The 18,814-nt window shown below is 33.0% G+C and overlaps 1 protein-coding gene across 3 annotated transcripts in view; it reads right to left on the reverse strand.

Moving 5' to 3' along the window:
• Positions 1 to 9,043: 9,043 nt before the first annotated feature.
• The window catches only part of GRIK2 (glutamate ionotropic receptor kainate type subunit 2), a 652,846-nt gene continuing 643,075 nt past the window's right edge, over positions 9,044 to 18,814 (reverse strand). The window contains exons 17-18 of one of the 3 annotated variants that reach the window (XM_082731868.1): positions 12,193 to 12,327; positions 9,044 to 9,836 (exon numbers count right to left, since the gene is read on the reverse strand). In XM_082731868.1, coding sequence (XP_082587994.1) covers positions 12,208 to 12,327 — 120 coding nt within the window. In that variant the 3' untranslated portion in view covers positions 9,044 to 9,836; positions 12,193 to 12,207. Of the gene's footprint in view, positions 9,837 to 12,192; positions 12,328 to 13,966; positions 14,054 to 18,814 lie in introns of all 3 variants that reach the window. The other 2 variants (XM_082731869.1, XM_082731867.1) reach the window with 2 other exon arrangements.

Consider the following 18,814-nt stretch of genomic DNA (forward strand, 5'->3'; position numbering starts at 1 on the left):
CCTTCCAGACTGCAACTCCCTACAGCACTTGGGAACCCCTTAATATAGGTAAGAACTCTGTGAATAGATCCTACTAAGCCTTTCTGAGTGTGTTGTAGGAGAAGGCTTCGTGAGGGTGCTAAAAGACTGAAGAATCTGGATTGTGAATTATCACAGAGAAGGTAATAGCCCTAGAGAGACATGGAAAAACAAAAACAGAAACAAAACCCACAACAGAGTTTTCATGAATGAGGGATAAACTTTCATTTAATAAGCCATTGAGGGGCGCCTGGGTGGCTCAGTGGGTTAAAGCCTCTGCCTTTGGCTCAGGTCATGATCCCAGGGTACTGGGATTGAGCCCTACATAGGGCTTTCTGCTCAGCAGGGAGCCTGCTTCCCTTCCTCTCTCTCTGCCTGCCTCTCTGCCTACTTGTGAACTCTGTCTGTCAAATAAATAAATAAAATCTTCAATAAATAAATAAATAAATAAGCCGTTGAGACATCACTGTTGCTTGTTACTATGGCCAACTATAGTGGCAAACAGCATTGCAATCATTCTGAGTTTCATAGCTGTAAGACTTTTAAATTAATTTAAGTTCTCTTGTCAATAGTTTGCTTGTCCATAAAATGGGTGATAGTATTAATCCTAACCTCATAGTGTTGCTCAATGTACTAGAGGAGGTAATTCAAACACAGCTCCCTTTATAAGTTACAACACAGCAAGGATTAACAACCTTTATATTATTGAATTCACCAGGAAATTATGTGAATTTTTGCCTGCTGAATATTTTTTGAATCTGTCTCTTTCTTTTTTGAATCGGTCTCTTTCATTTTTACTGTTACCAATTGGGTTTAATCTAAACTAACCAGACTAGTTATTGATAGGGCTTCTTCACTAATCTTCCCATATCCACTTTGGTACCTATTTAAACTGTGCTCCAAATTGCAGCCTGAATGGTTTTTACAAAATGAAGATCTTATCTAACAATCTTGTTTCTGCTTAAGAGATTTAAATAGTTTGCCATTGCTCTTTGGATAAAGATCAAATCATTAAGGTCACTTGCACTACCTTGCTAAGGTCTAGCTCCTAGCTATATTTTAAATGTATCCCAGTTACATATTCCCATACCTTCTTTGCTCTCCAACAGTACCATCTGTTAGTACTTGTCATGGTCCCTCCTGTCACAGGACATGTACATGTACTTTATCACAGGCTTTTGATTTTTTTTTTTCTCTTTGCTGAGTGCCTACTGCTCATCATTCACTGTCTCAGTGCAAACATCACTTACTCAGAGAAGCTTACCCTGATCCTCAAGTCTAAAATAAGGTTCTTTTATAAAAAACTGATAAAACACTGTATCTTTATTTTCTACCATTTGTGTGAGAAAAAACTCCAGTGCATTTTTGGGTAGACTTTATACAGGGGCTAGATAATGGGAATTTGACTCAGTTTCATCCTGTTTCAACAAGGATGTTGTCAGTTTTATAAAGTCACCTGTGGGTTCACTGTTTACTTCTATGTTGCAAGAAAAGTAGGGAGCTTTTTAAAAAGGGCGGGGGGGGGGGAGCAGTGGTGAAATTTTTTCTTATACCTATGTGAGGACAAAGGGAAAAAAATCAACACAAATGGGAATAGCATAGGTTCAAGAAAATTTTGGGTAAAGTTTTGGTGTCATATTTTGCATGTATTGGCAAATTGCCACCCTGAGTAATAGAATGGCAGTGATGTACTAATAGTACAGTTAATATCTTTATGTTCTCCACACCTGTGACATCAAGTAAAATGTCTCTGCTCACCTGGAAGACTCCTACCCTGTGCCAGGGTTTGAAGTCAGTAGAAGTTATATATTCGTGGGAAGAAGATACAAATCAATAATATGTCTCATCATGCCAATATATGCTTATATGTGAATCTTTTATAAATATAAACCAATTTTTCATATATTTATCTCTTTAATTGTGCTGTCTGAGGGCTACTGAGGAAAGTCCCATCATTCATCAGAATCTAACAAAAGGAACACTTCTTTGAAATCATTTTATAATTTCTACTTATGTATTTAGCACATTTGATTAAGAACACCCTCCTCTAAACTATGACATCAAGTAAAATGTCTCCTTCTGGATCAGCATTGCACACAGAGTATCTAACACAAACCTTCGTTTATAATGTTTAAAATGTTCTTTTTCACATAAACAAATAGGCACACATTTAATCGATTAATGTTGGCAAGGCACAGACTAACAAGCCAATGCTAACCGAGGTGTCCAATTTTTTAAAGAATGAGAAAGAGTATTGGGGCGCCTGGGTGGCTCAGTGGATTAAAGCCTCTGCCTTTGACTCAGGTCATGATCCCAGGGTCCTGGGATCGAGCCCCACATCGGGCTCTCTGCTCAGCAGGGAGCCTGCTTCCTTCTCTCTCTGCCTGCCTCTCTGCCTACTTTTGATCTCTGTCTGTCAGATAAATAAATAAAATCTTAAAAAGAAATAAAATGAGAAAGAGTATCTTGGGAATCAAAGTAATGGTTAATATAAGTGAAAGGTATTCTGCAGAGTGAAGAGATTGGGAACTACTTCTTTTGTTGTGTTTCAAACAAATAATGTCATAAAGGAAAACCCAGGTGTCCATGAGACATAGGAATGTGAGGAAAACAGTAAGATATCAGAGTATCTGAGAAAGAGAGGGAGTGAAGAAGGTGGTGGTAGAGGGCACAAGAGTGGTAAGTGAGCAAAATAGGGGGTTAAAAGAACAAGGTCAGTTTTAGTGGGTGAGAGACTAAACACCGGGGATCTGTTTCCAATGCTTGTTTATACATTTTCCTCAGGGGTCGAACCCTTGACTTTTAGCTGACACATGGTTCCCTGAATGCAAGTCTACATTCCCTAACCTACCTTACAACTAACTGTGGGCATATGACTAAGTTGACCAATGTAACATGCGACTTTTGTGTTATATGTTACCTTAAAAGAAAGAAACAAGACTTTTTTGTTTCCTTTTGTTCCTCCCTCCTTGTAGAAATGTGGATACAGGGGCTGGAGGTATAGCACCTATCTTAAACTATGTAAAAACCTTAGATTAGAAGCTGGGATATAGGTCAATGTCTTAAAAAAAAAACATTAAAAATATTATAGAAGGAGCATATGTGCTGTGTGTCTTTTATTTCTGCTCTGACCATATGCAATTTGATAAAGGTGAGTTAGATATATGATCTATGATAGATTTTTCAGTGCATTAATGATGTTGGATTAGGAATTGACTTTAAGGTAAACTATACTGGTAATTGAGAGTGTTATATTTTTGGAAGTATAATATTATAGAAATCTCCAGTTGAAATATAGGAAAACAGCAATTCTCCTTTGAAAGAGGCAGGGATATATTTGGTTATAAACATTTTTTTTTAAGTTATCCTCATAATAAATGTGAAAGCAAGATACCATGTAAGGCAATATATTAAAGAGGAATTCTTAAAATCTTACAGTTCAGCATGGTTCACTAACAAAGTGTTCCTTATCTGCATTACAACACATGTTTCTTGAGCTTTATATAATAGAAATTGGAATGTTTTGAATTAGACCTAAGTCCTTAGAGTAAAAATTACACTAGCTTGCAAATTTAGCATTATTTGACAGATACTAAAATAGAAGTATTCCCCATTTCAGAAATATTCTTGGACTCCCATTTCATGAAATTCATTTTTTTTGTGTGTGAAATTCATTTTTATGGTGAATGTATCCCCTTTAAATACAGAGTTAGAAAGATTATTTAGTAAAAAGAAAACATTGGCAATATTATGTTCTTTACAATTTGAAAAGCAAGGTCTATTCTGTCTCTGCTGTATTCAAACCAAAGCATTTCTAGTTTTGATTTGCTCCCTATATTGTATTTCTGCATAATATTTTCTTTAAAATGAAGTCTTGTTTCAGTGAAGAGTGAAGGATTGAATGGATGCATCAAATTTGTTCCTTACTCAACCATTAAATTTACAGTAGACAGATTTTTTTTAATGCATAAAACTCCAAGAATAAAAACAGAGAGGTGAAAATTTCACAAAATTTTGGAAGGAGATAGGCTTATGAACAAATGGTAGTTAACTAAGCAGATTCGAGAAAATAGAATTCAAAGTCGGCAGTGTGAAGAGCTGTCAACCAATCAGATTGTGTAACAGAATTCTTTTTTTTAAAAAATATTTTATTTATTTATTTGAGAGAGAGGAGAGAGAGAGAATGAGAGAGAGAGAGAGAGCATGAGAGGGGGGAGGATCAAGCAAACTCCCCACTGAGCAGGGAGCCCGACTCCATCCTAGGATTCCAGGATCATGACATGAGCTGAAGGCAGTTGCTTAATCAACTGAACCACCCACGTGCCGTGTATCACAGAATTCTTTAAGGCACAGGAACCAGCTGTACTTAACCAATTAATAACTAGTAATAGAGAAGGGAGAATACAATAAGGAGGACCTCCTAAATGTATTTTGAAAATGGTGGATCCCCGTATCCCTCCCCTCCCTCTTCTTCACCTCTGGAACCTGTTCTCCACCAATTCAGCAAAATGATAGTGTTATTCTCAAAGAGAAAAAAAAAAAAACGCAGTACTCCAGGCTACAGGATGCCAGGTCCAGTTGAAAGCCCAATTACTAAATTTGAAACAGGTGGTGAAGTGACCTTAGTTGTTCTGAATTCAGAGAGTGGAGAACGCCAGTTCTCTTAAACAATGCTTACCATGGTGCATAAACAATGCATCTTGAGACACTGAAAAAATAAAATTATATTAAAAAACAAAACAACAACAAAACAAAGCAAACAACAAAAACAATGCTTACCAGAACATTGGTAGCCAGGGCCTTAATCTCTAGGAAAGAAACTAAAAGAAACTTTTCATGAGAATCTAACAGGCCCAAGAAGAAAGACCCAAAGATATGGACATTTTGAAGGATTCATCAACAAATAGCCCAAGTAGATTAGTCTATAGAAAAGCTCAAATTAGATAAATATTCTTCCTTACACCTCCGTGCATATAAAACTTCCAACTCAGATTTTAGTCATTTTTTGTTAATCATTAACAGGTTTCTAAGAATTAAAGTTAAACATTTGAAGACAATCTCTAAAACAGAAGATAGGAATCCAAATAAGCAAGTAGGACAAATGCAACTGGGTAGAAACAGAATTATTCTCAGGAAGAAGGGAATGTCATAGGATTGCTATTAATGTTTTCTGTGATATAAGAGAAGATATTATGGCCATAACATAAGAACTTATAAAAATCAAAATAATTTCATGCTAAGAGAAGTTGTCAGAGTGAACATAGGAAGCAGAGAAAGCAAATCCTCAAAGTGATGGTTCAAAAAGTTTTTTCCAATCTGAAGGACAACAGTGACTAAATTGAAAAAATTATCAAGAGCCCAACAAATGGCTAAAAGTAGATATATGCCTATTACTTGGGTATTTTATGATGCTGGAAATACAAACCTAAAAGAGAGCTTAAAAAGTACAAAACATCAGGATCTGAATGATTTGGGGGTTTTCCACAGTAGCCTAGAAGTAAGAAAGCAATGAAAAGATATATTGAAATTTATCTAAGAAAATTATTTTTAATTTAGAAATTTATACCCAGCAAAACCAACAATTATTCATGAGCATAGAATAAAAGCATTCAGACATATACAGCCTTTTTCAGAAATATCTCAAGAAAAAAAAAGAAATATCTGAAAAAAGTGGGCCTGTCCTGGAATTCTCAAGAAGCCACCAAAACTAGAGAAAAACCTTAGAAAGGAAAGGACATATATTAGAAGCAACAGAAGATTCAGTACACTTGAGATTAAGGAGATCCTGAGGAGGCAAATGAAGGTAGGAATCTCACAATAATAATTATGCTGCAGACACAGATGGCCAATCATCAGTCCACATTGGAACAGCGTGATTCAAATTACAGATACAGTCAGTATTGTCGTGATCAAAATCCTCACTGCCCCTGTACCACCGTTTAAACCTGAAAAGATAATTCTCAGGTGAGCCTAGTCCATATTGTCATTCATACTTTGCCTTCCTTAATCAGACACAGAGGAAGTTCTTATATATTCTGTGACCTGTTTCCTGAAACAACCAGGCACTCTCTTCTATGACAGTACTCTGCTTAAATTTACCTTTCAGAGTTGGAGGTGAGCAGCAGTAAGCCTACAGCCTATGTCCGGGGAACAATTTTTGGTGCACCCAACAACCAGATGCTGTGATACTGTGATGCTGCTGTACAATTGTATACAATTTTTTGTATGCATATTTCATAATAAACAAATATTAAAAAGTATCATTGTGCTAAAATATTTTCAAATCATTAGTGTTTAATATATACGCCCATTCAATAATAACAAGAAACTTGTATAAAAATGTAACTGAGTTTCAAAATTTAGAAACATTTTAATTAATAAAATATCCTTATCCAAGTTACTGTATTTGTTAGATAAAATATACCCACTTGATATTCTCATAGTGGTTAGGGTTGTTCATCTGTAAATATGTGAATAGCTCCTTGGTATCCCCTAGTTGTTAGGGTAATTCAGCTGTTATATATATATATATATATATATATATATATATATATATATATATATATGTTACAAATACAGATTTGTGTGTGTATATACATATACTAATATAAATCATTGGTATTTTCATCTGGTTAGGGTCATTTAGTTATGGCATATGTAAATATATCCCCCCTCATCTTTCCTAGTTGCTATAGTTATTTGTGGTATATGTACCTCCACTGATTACCTGAAGTTGTCACATTATGTTCTTGATTGTAACACATGTTCTCATCCTTCCTTTCTTATAGTTTAAGTGTTTTGCTAGAGAATAATGCTTACTTCAATATACTACCTTCCCAGAAAGTGGACACATTTTTTTCACTGGTTGAAATTACTTTGAAAGTAATCAAGATTTTATTAAGATTAAGAACAGTATCTCAAAAAAAAAAATAGTATCTCAATTATGCCTAAACACCTAATAAGTAGGGAAATATCTGTTTTGGCTTTATCGTAGAAACCGTTTAGGAAATGAATAAAAATTAAAATTACACAGTGTTTATTATCCTAAATTACCATTAGAGTAAAAATACAGCAGTTTTTTAACACTTTTCAAAATGGTTAAATTTAATATTTGAGTAAAATAATTGACACATTTTACAATCGAAATAATTATTTCCTGACTACTTAAAAAAAATTAAAGTTGTCATTTCTGGCCTATTACTAAGTTTGTTTAATATAATGAAGAATTGAACTTAAAAAATGCTTTAAAATATGATTAAAGTCTGATTGATAAAAAGCTTAATATCATACAAAATCTGAACATTTTTATGAGATATATTGAAGCTATTTACCATGTAAAAAAACAACGCTGAGATTTTTAGTAGTGGCTGTGTAACTCTCTAAAATTAAATCTGGGGACAAATTATCATTGAAATGTGAATTTTAATTGAAAAAAGCTGACACTAGAAATTTTGAAAAGACTTGGGCATTTAATTTTTAATTTAATCAGATATTAGCAACTTGATTACGCAACTTCTATGAGCTTAAAAAATACAGAGCTTTTTCTTTTTTCTTTCTTTATTTGTTTGTTTATTTACTGGGTCACCTGTCATTAAAATGGTTACCTTTTTTCACTTTAAAGAAATTCTGATAGGATGTTAACATCCAAACCACACCATTACTAAATATTGGTATTGAGCTTATCTTCTCTCCTTTTGCTGAGTTACACTGAATTATCGATGCACAAAGGAATTCTCAAATTGGACATAAGTTGAGCTTCAAATATCATATAAGTAAACACCATACAGTCTTACATAACCCTATCAATATAGTCAATATCCACTCATAGAAGCAGCAAGATCATGACTGCTGCTTCTGGAACTGCTATTTTTCTCATTTAAACTATCCTAAACTGAAAGATTCCAAGTTCTATCTCAGTCCGGCTTTTCCTACATCTGTTGTAGTTCATCACTGAGCCTTTTTCTTCTTTTCTCCAGGAGGTTCAGAAGCGGCCATCCTTGATGACCTAGAAGACTTCAGGAAGTGGACTTCCCCTCGAGCAATGAACATATTGTGCATTCTTATACATATACAAGAGAAAAATGAAAGTCAAAGCTGAAAGTAAAATGGACATAATTTTAATGATTTTTTTTAAATTTTGTGCATTGGATTCAAACAGCAAACTGTGTGCACTCAACTGTTATCACAATGTTGTCAAGAGGTCTGTGTCTTTTACCATTTTACACACAATTGTTCATTACAGTATGTTTTCAGCCTCGTGGAAACCTGGGGTGTGGCATGGTAAGCAGTGGTGGTAGTGCACCTAGCTTTTATATTATCTAACTTGAAAATATTTCTCTTCTATGATTCCTTTTTTCTTGATAAAAATAGTTTTCACCAAACGTTGGTGGTGCACACGCACTACCATTCATGCTTGACATCACACCCCTGACAGGAACACATGTTCTTATTTTGTTGATAAAAAGTATTACAAAAATTTCCATACAAAAACTATTTTCATAGAAATCTTGCATTTCCACAAATAAACCTGAACATTTTTTTGAAAAAAACTGCTCAAGAATTTTGTTCATTTAACATTGTGACTGTATTGATAAATGCAGTCCACTTCAAAGTTCTCCACACATACTTTTCTATGGTTGACCAGTCCCCTTTCTCCTTTCACCGAGATCTGCCCAGGCTCCATCAAGTTCATTTATAGCAGGAACGAGGGTTTAGGTTAACATATCTGAATGTTAGAACGAAAGCTTCAGTCTTCCACATCACCATCGATACTCAGCCCTCTTTACAACTTACGACAAAGATTGCAAAACATCATCCTTGTTAATTCAGAATCTCTGAACCAACTGTTGCTTTTTTATTCTTGGGATGGGGTTGGGGAAAAGGTGTAAAGGGGTAGGTAGGGACCTGGTAGAGTTGTATGTTAAATCTCCTGCCTTAGTAAATTTAAGAAAAAACATTATTGCCTTAGTAATTGACATTTCTCTCTTAATCAGTGACACAGTCAAAAGAAAGAAAGAAAGAAAAACACTGATGAATATTTGCTTTATATTCCACTTTCCATGAAATTCAGATTTGTTTTGCATTACATTTTTTTTTCACATCCTATAAAAACATATCGTCTATTCAGATGACCATTATACTGAGCAGCTGGGAGCTAGGAACATCACCACCTCTATTATCTGGGTGTCAGAAGACTGTACTGTTTCTTCTAACACTACAGTTTTTGCTGATTCCAAGTATTTTTATGCTTAATGATTTTTTTTTTTTTTTTTTTTTTTTTTTACCGGTTACCCTTGGGGCATTGATATTCCACCTCCTGGCAACAGTTGGACTTCAAAAGGAACCTGTAATTTCTCACTGGACTGCATTTGAAACCAGCCACAAAATGCGCATGTAACATTCACTCAAAAGAAGGGAGGAACCCATGATAAACAGTGTAACCCAGTGTAACTTGGTTGATCCATGATGCTTGTAAATCAAGTCTGATCATTGCAACTGCTAGGATCACAGAGTCTCTAGTTCATAGACACAGCGGCATGAGGTAACTCATTTTATTTTGCACAGGTTGCATATTTCCACAGGAAACATTCTCGCTAAATTGTTTGGAAAAAAAAAGGACGACAGTTTGTGCTTGGGTGTTGGGTGTCCCAGCTTTATGCCATGGTTTCTTTACCTGGCAACCTTCTGTCGTTAAATGTGTGCATGTTGATGACTTCTTCTGTTTTCACAATGACCGGGGCCTGTGGCTTGTGTTTCAACCGACGCTGACACTTCAGGGACATTCTCAGCTCTTCCACCATGGCGCTACAGAAGGACCTCTAAGAAAAACACAGAGAATGAGATATTACAAAACAGATCAGCTGCAACTGCTCAGCAACAATATGAAAATCACTTTCAAGAGGCTTGTCAACATAGCAGCCTTGAAGGTTTGAAAACTCTCATTATAAAAGTGACAGCGGTTGTTGCACTTATAACATACAACGCATGATCATTAAAGTATCTTAGTAAAGTGGGCTAGTTTAAAGAAAATCTCCACCTGATAGTGATATAAACTGCCCACAAGGAATGCATAGAATATGTCTATGTTGAATAGGATTTTCAGATGTAAAAATTGATTAACATCGTAAAATATAGATCTACCTCAAAATTTAAATACAAACACATATACACCAATCAAGCAGAAATCCGTTCTTGATCTTTCAACAGATTAGAAAAAATGTCCTACTTTTTTAGATCACAACATGACATATGAAAATTTTCTTTAAACATGGATTCTTCATTGTGCATCTCAAAACAGAACAAAAATAGTACTCACACATTTAGACATAAAAACATGGAAAATTTCTGGTATTCAGTATATCTTTGTGGGATTGTGCCTATAAAACTATTGATGATGATTACAAACAAATATGATCTAATCATGAAATGACAAACTGTAGCACATTAAAAGTACATGAACAGATATTAACTTCTTTTTGGTCAACATCAGCTTGATAACTGAAAGCTGGCAAATAATTTATCCCATCAAGAAAAAAATGACCCTATAAATATTATTTTTAATTCCCATTTCATTGGCAGTAGATTTGCTAGAAATTCTGTGTATCTGGGGCTCATTATTACACATTCCTCACGATTTCTATTACAGAGTCATATATGTGAGACAAAATTTTTATTAGTCTTCTTCCCCGACTAATTGAGATACACATGTGTTAGTTACATATAAATAAGATTCATGAACCAGTTGCATATTGTAGTTGCAATTCAGATGGGCTGAGACTTTAGGCTCTTTCTGTGCAAGAACTAAAAATGTGGACAATGACCAAAAATGTGAACAAATATGAAAAATATATACAATTCCAAAAAGAGATATGAAAACATAATGAAATAAACCTCATCAAATTAGCATGTATAGACTTATTTTTTGCTTTAGGTGTTGCTGCTTTATTGTTTATCAGCTTAGGCTAATTGCAAATAATATTTAATAACATATATGTGGTTTATTTTTTAATATTTTGCATGCATAATCTTTTCTGACACTCAAAATAATACTTTGAGTTAAAGTAAGCATCTCTGTGGCAGAAAACTGATTCAGAGAAAAGGGAAGCCACTTTCTAGAGTTCATACCTGAGATGCCAGTAAGATATCCTGATAACCCAATTTTGTGATTGTTGACCCTGTCTTTGTATCTTCTTGTCCATTACTGGCCTTATCCTCATTTCTCCTTTATGGGTTCCTGAACAGTTTCCTTAGTGGTCTTCTCAACTCTCTATCTGGGATATTCCTTTCCGAAAGGCTCACAGATGCCAGAAAAATCTATTTTTAAACCTTTTATTAATAGCATTTCTTTGTCTAAGAAAGAAGTAAAATCTAAATCTGTTCCCCCACCCCCATTATGTCTTCTCTGATTTAGCTTTCCTCCTTCCTCTTCACCCGCCCCATTTCTTTTTTCTATACACACACTCGTTCTCTGCTTGGACCTCCAGGGTTTTTCTCCTTTGCTTTTCCTTGCCCTAGGAGCCTGCAGAGTTCTTTCATCCTTCATATCAATTCAACTTTACCCCTTTACCTCAAGACATGATTCACTTTTTAACTTATTCAGAAATCACTTTCCAACTGACCAGGCTCATTATTTTCACTCAATTTGGTTTTGTCCCTTTAGTATTTTGCACTCATTATCATGTTTTTCTATCTGGCCTCAGGGACTTCAATGTATCCCTGTCACTAAATTGTAAAGAGCAGAAATTAAGTTTTCATGGCACTGACTGAACACACGTGTATTCTTTAAACTTTGACTGGATTTTAACTGTAGCTACACATGACCCTAATCTTTGAATTCTTACTTAAGACTCCATTTAATTCAATTGCTTAAGAAAGTTTTTTCAGAGGCACGGTAAAATGCATGTATACAAGAGACCTGACTAATCAAGGTAAAACTTTTGGTATTTGTTTAATAATATTAAATTAGTAAAGATATTAATTTATTAGTACTTATAATGGGTGATGATTAAATGCTACACATGAATTCCCCATTAACTTCAGTTACTGCCATGCATTATTTAGAATGTGTTAAATTATACAGTTCAGAAGCTCATGAACTATATCTCTATTAAAGGATTTATATGACACCTGACAGCCAGTATATGGACACAGTGTTTCTCATTGCTTAATACCTACTATTAGATGTACTTATTAAGAACATGATGATAATGATGATGAAGATGGTGATGATGACAACACTGTAGAAATGGAAAAATCTGACTCCAAAAGGGGGAAGAATACATAGTCTTGAGGTAACTTAGTCTTGGCTCTCTGTTGAAACATTTAACAGAAGAATTGATTAGATAATATAACAAGGTCAGAACTTGATGCCATTGACACTTTAAAATGTTATAGGATGTGAATAACGTTGAATTGTTTGAAATAAGCCTTCATTTAAAATGAATAAATTTCCCATATGTTAAATAATTGATCACACCCTCTTCTTGGCAAATTCAATTTGTAGACATTTTGAATATAATTAGTTTCAAAAAATAATGGCATAGATATATTAATTAATTTTTGGTCCATACTAAGAGAGTGGCCTACACAACTGATTTCCTATGGATAAAAAGTCTTATATATATGCATCCAAAGATGAAATGACTCAATTTTATTTCTAGTAAGTTAAAGAGTAAACTGAACTTAGTACCCTACGATTAACTTCACACTACAAATAAAGTCATATAAAGTTCTTTTTAGACACTTTTATATATTATATAACATTTATAATGCTGCATAATATAAAATGTAGGCAAGAAACCTACATCAAAGATAACAATACTTTCATCTTTTATAAGTTAAATTGTCTTAAATGAATTATATTTACAAATTTAGAAACTCTGGAAATTATAAACATGTAACCCCACCATTACCGTTTTAGGCTTTGTCTATTCTACAAAGCTATTAGAAAGTGAACATTTTAATCAAACAGCCTTTAATCAACCAAACAATAGCTTTGGTTATTTAATGTCAAATTACTACTTTTATTACATTTTTTTTCTCTGAATGAGCTGAATTTTACCAGTTCTCTTTTGATATATCACTGTCCATTTACCTAAGAAATAGTTTTATTTTAGGTTACTAATAAAGTCCCTGGGAGACCACAGGTTCTCTTTTCACATGTAAATTATTTCTAATCCTTCACAAAACCATGAAAACCTTAAGACTCAAGCAAGAGTTGAACAACAACATGGGAAATTTAAAGAATTTAATGATATTATAAAGTACTGTTCATTTGTGACACCAGGCAAATACATGTTCTTTACTTTTTCTAAGCTCTACAATGCAAATTGCTTATTGTAATCTATGATAAGAATCTAAAATTGAAACTATAGATATGCTTGTGGATTATAGTTGTTTCTCTGTGCTGTGTGTGGCCAGAAAATTACTACGTCTAACTTTTAAATAAAGTTCTAATGTTGTCATTCAAGAGACAATGTCTTTCCTACTTCATATAATAATTGCAGTTTTGAAAAAATGTCTCTTTGTTGAACTATGAAATAAGGCTTTGAAAAACCCAAGGACACTTAACAGGAGTCTCCCGACTTGTAATAAAAAAGAAGGAAAAGCAGGAGGGGGTAGAAGGGGAGAAGGGAAGAGGAAAGAGAAAGGAGAGCAGAAGAAAGAATAAAAAAAGAGAGAGAGAGCAACAGAAATAGAAGCAATGAAGGAGGGAATATGAGAGGGAGGAAGTCAGGCAAAGGCAAAGCAGGGAGGAAGGGGGGGTGGGCGGAAGAAAAAGAAACTATGTTGCTTTCTTTTTCAAGTCACTTTTCCTTAAGAATGGAAAACCACAAGTTGTGTCATTAAATAAGGTAAGTTTCTCAGGGTGAAAACAACCACAAAAATGTTTCTCCACATTAATATAACAGACTACAAAAAGAAAAAAGAAAGGCACAAGGATACTAACCATTATTAAAAACCTCTTTTAGTAAGTTTCAAAAGTTTACTAAACAGTGTCTGGATGGTAGGGTGGCACTAACCATATAGAAGATTCCTGAAAATGAAAATTTAAATCTTTGAGCTGTTAGCATGTATAATTGCATTTAAATTAGTAAAACTCATTATCAAATTTACTATATTTAATGAGGCAACCTGTATTTACACATCGCTAATTCTAGAAATGATGAAGGTCTGGAAAACTTAAAAGTATAGATTTGGCTATATTTACATTGTTTTTTTAACAAAGCTGTATTTTTATTTTGAGTATAATAAGACAACATAATAATCCACAGGATAATGTTCTCAAGAATATCATTATTGGTGTATAGAATAATTTATTCTTAATAAACTTTCTAATTTATAGATGTGTTTATATGATCACATGATGTGACAGCACTTGGCAAAGCACATGATTTTTTAAAAAGTACAAATCTAGGTGTAAATATGTTCCACATTGAACACTGGCATAAACTACATTTTTAAGTTAAGATCTTTATATTTAGTGATGTCTCTTTTAAAAAACAACAACTGATGAAAAATAACCAATTTGAATTTTTAAACTCTAAAGCTCATCACTTTCATGTTGAATATATGTAGTCATTTATCTCCCAAAGGCAAAATAATCATATTATGCACTGTGTATTTATATTTTTAAGGAGGAAGCTATTTTATATGTCTTGCTATTCTATTCTTTGATAGTATAAAATGAACTAAATGAGACTGCAATATCCATTCAGAATAATTCCCAACCATTTTTGCATATAGTTCCTATTGGAAATCCCACCAAAACATCTTCAAGCTACCTTTATCAGATTGTAGCTCAATACTCTAACATACACTAGCATATATTAACTAAACTTATTTTGTGTTTGTCCTTTAAATTGTTAACTGAGTATGGATAGCCAGTCCATTCTCAGATACTTTTCTAATTAATTTCTGAAGCCTTAGGCCATTTGACCAAGAATTCAAAGTCACATGTCATAAAGACAAATTGGAACAGTCACTGTGAATCCCCGCATAAAATTATCCCACATTACATAATAACTAAATCAACAAATAATAACTAAAATGGCATAAACGTATATAGAACATAATCAGTGATATTTTGTATAAATATTGCTGCATTAAATGAGGAAAATACTTATTTAATACGACATATTCCTTTTGATTTATACTCTTTTTAAATGACAAGATTTTTAAAATATCAAAGAGCTAATGATATATATCAGAAGCATAAATTGACCTCAGGCTATATGAATGTAACAGTGAAGCAATGAGAGGTGGAAAATGACTAGTTAAGACACTCATGTCAAAAATGTATATAGCAACTTTGATCTTGATGCTCAGTTCCAGAAAGGCTCTCATTTTGGGGAATAAAAACCAAAAATGTTATTTAGATTAGCTGTGCGCTGTCAGATGGGACCTTTTACCATCAGGTTTGCCCATGATCTTATTACATCATGACTTTAATTTTATAGCTAGAGAAACTCAAACTCAAGAAGTCAAGTTATCGACCCAAGGCTATGCATATAACTGGTATCAGAGCTCAAAGAAGAGTGCTGTCCTCCTGACTAACATTCTATGAATGCTTTTATTATATCAGCCCATCTCCTGAACAGTGACTTGAATTTCAGTGGAGCTTTTTACCTGGACTCTGTTCTTAATCAATGTTAATTTTTGAATAGTAAGTAATAAATCAGACAGAAAAAAATATGGGGCAAAATGAAATACATTTTTTAATGAATAAAATGACAAAGCATCCTATGCTTTAGGCAGGGTTATTTTACAATGATAAATTAACGAAAGATGAAAATATTCTCAGAAACCTTGACTCTTACAGAAACGGTTTACTGAATAGCTTTATATTGCATTTAGCAAATACAGTGAGTCAGAGAAAAATGAAGCATCATTATACATTTTTACACTTCCCCTCCTTAAGCTTGAAAAATCAATGAATAAGGTCTGACAAGATTCAACACCACTTTAGTCAATACAGCTATGAAATGCATTTTAAGAAAAAGCAACGTTAATCATCACTTTCTCGCTAGCAGTCATAATGATACAATTTTCAACAAAACATATAACATCCAAATATCTAATGTTGAATTCCAGGAAAGCTCTCTCTTTTTAAGATCCAGCAGTTAAAAATGCATCAGCTTTATGAATAATAAGTATATTATAGCAAAAGCTGCTTATTACACACCAGACATATGCAAAAGACTCAATGTATGTTAACTATCTTAATTTTTAAAAAACATTCATTTATGGTGTATTCATAACCCATTTATTTGTTTATTTTAAGAGATGTATAGAAAGGTTAAGTCATTTTAACCAAATTTGAACAAAGTTGAGAAAGGAGCCCAAATCTTTTTTTTTTTTTAATTCTAAAACTCATGCATAATTATCTGGGAAAGTGAAATAACTAGACAGTGCTTAAGATCAAAGCCCACAATCTGTTTATCTAATTCAAACTCTCACTCTACATATTGCATCAATGCAACTTCAGGAAGAAAAATAATCAGGAAAAATAGTTAAATATTCTACATCCATTCTGTACAATATGCTATAGCTTAAAAAGTGTGGAAGTAGACATCTTTGACTTTGGGAAACACTTGACCCTTGAGACACTTATACTAATGTACACAATATGGATAATGATATTTGCATTGTTCTCAGCGTAACTTTGTATTCAAATGAGATGGTACTCTTTAGAAACTCAAGTTATTTATAAAAATAAGGTAGTAAAATTATTATCCATTCAGCTAAAATCTTAATTTTAAAACATCATTTATGTGCATAAGTAGAGACTGGCTTAATCACAAACTAATGACTTAAAAATCCTTTAGATGATTTGGAACTAGATTAGTGAATAACATAAAGATTGGCATCTCACTTTTAAGTAGGATTTGATATTTATGTTTAAAAACATTTTTAAAAACCATCCAGGTAATTCTTATATAGGTCATTTGTAGAAATTAAGGGATGCTCTGCTCTCAGACACAGGCAGTAACATAAAAACAATACAAAATGGACTGTTTGTCTAAAGTCTATTTTCAACTTTTAATTTCTGAATAGCAACATGCTTTGTGGCTAAATTTTATTATACTGAAAATAGAACTTCTAACTTCTAAAAAGTTAAATGCAGTTAACTTTCCAAAGCACAGCTGTTCTGTGGTTTGTTGATAGGCATTACTTGCAAAAGGTAAATATTGAAATAAAATCTTTACTGATGATTTATAACCGTGTTTGCCTTCCTATACCTTGTTCAATAAATGGTCTCTTTTAAAAAGCATTGCTCTGATAGAACAAATTCTTTAACATTCTGAAAGCGACAACCTGTTTTCATTCTTCTGGTTCCATGAAATACAGATCCAACCAGCTTTGAAAAGTGTTTTCCTTGTAAGTATCTTTCACCCAGGATCCCTAGTTTTACAGCATTAAACTAACCCACTCTGACTTTTTCTTTGTTTTTCCTCCAAATTGTACTGTTTTCATTCGCTGGTCCTTCTAGTGTGAGTTACAGCTTCCTTCTATAGTTGTTATTCAACTATAGATTGAAGAGCATTCTATGTGCCCTTTAATTTTTTTTTTTTAAACTTTCACCGTCTGGAAAAACATCATTATTTAGAGATTATTTGGAATATGACATACCAGTGTTCTATAATACAAATAACAACATCCACTAAAATGTACTACATCCTGGAAAACAACAATACCAAGTAGTTCTTAAAATGTACTTCAATCATCTTAAAGGAAAGTTCAAATCAATACAAATTCAATATCTGAACAATAAATTGTCTATTTTTCTAATTCTCAGACATTTTGACTAAATACTGTTAAAACTTAAGTAATAAGAAAGAATATGTTTGCTGCTAAGTCTCTGTCAGGAAACTCAGAGATTCTTGTTCAAACTGTTCAATAAAAAACATTTTTACAAGAAAATCCATTTTCAATTGCAGGGAAAGAAAATATTTCTGTATATAAATCAGACAAAAATTAAACTGTATAAGTTACATTATTATTCTTTCTGGAATTCAGAAGTCAGAAATATGTACATCTTTAAAAAGAGGACATGTTAAAATATTTAAGAAAAGGTGTGAATGATTTTAAACATGAACCATAATTCTGTCATAAAATAATTTAGTTAAAATTAAAATAATTACTATTACTTCAACTTATAAAACCAATATATTATCATACATATGATCAGAGAAAACAAAACTTTGTATCTTAAATAGTTTTCTTCAGTTTAAGTAGACTTAGCGGGGCAGGGGGGAAATAGGATCTTTTAAGCAAATCCACGTGACCTGAAATTCACTGACGATTGTCTCAGATGTATAATAGTTTCTTGGATTGTTACTAAATGAAACTTAACTTATTTTTTAAATCAGGGAACAGGAAGGCAAGAAGAAAATCAATGAGAAAATGTAAGTATTGATTAGTTACTTTTTCAGACACATTCAGGAAGGAAAAACATTTTGAAGATCTTTCCAAATGGTCAAGTTATATTTTGGAAAAATCAGAAAAATAAATACCTACTTATTTTAAAAGTTCAAAAAAATGAAAAGCAATTTATCTTTGATGTATTAATATTTGCATCAAATAAAAACCATGAAGTATTATCAAAATTGTAATACACCATCTTGTGGTTATCTGAAAGGAATGCAATTTACGGTTTTTGAAGTTTCGGGGACCAGGTATTTCAGTGTTTTCTTCTGCTTTCAGTTTTAACCTTTCTTCATTTAAAAATGATGCTTTCTTACACTACTCCTAATTACTAAAAATATAAAAAAGTTATAGTCATCAAGACCTATTT

The sequence above is a fragment of the Mustela nivalis genome (genome assembly GCF_964662115.1).
Source record: "Mustela nivalis genome assembly, chromosome: 5".
In the NCBI taxonomy this organism is placed as follows: Eukaryota; Metazoa; Chordata; class Mammalia; order Carnivora; family Mustelidae; genus Mustela; species Mustela nivalis.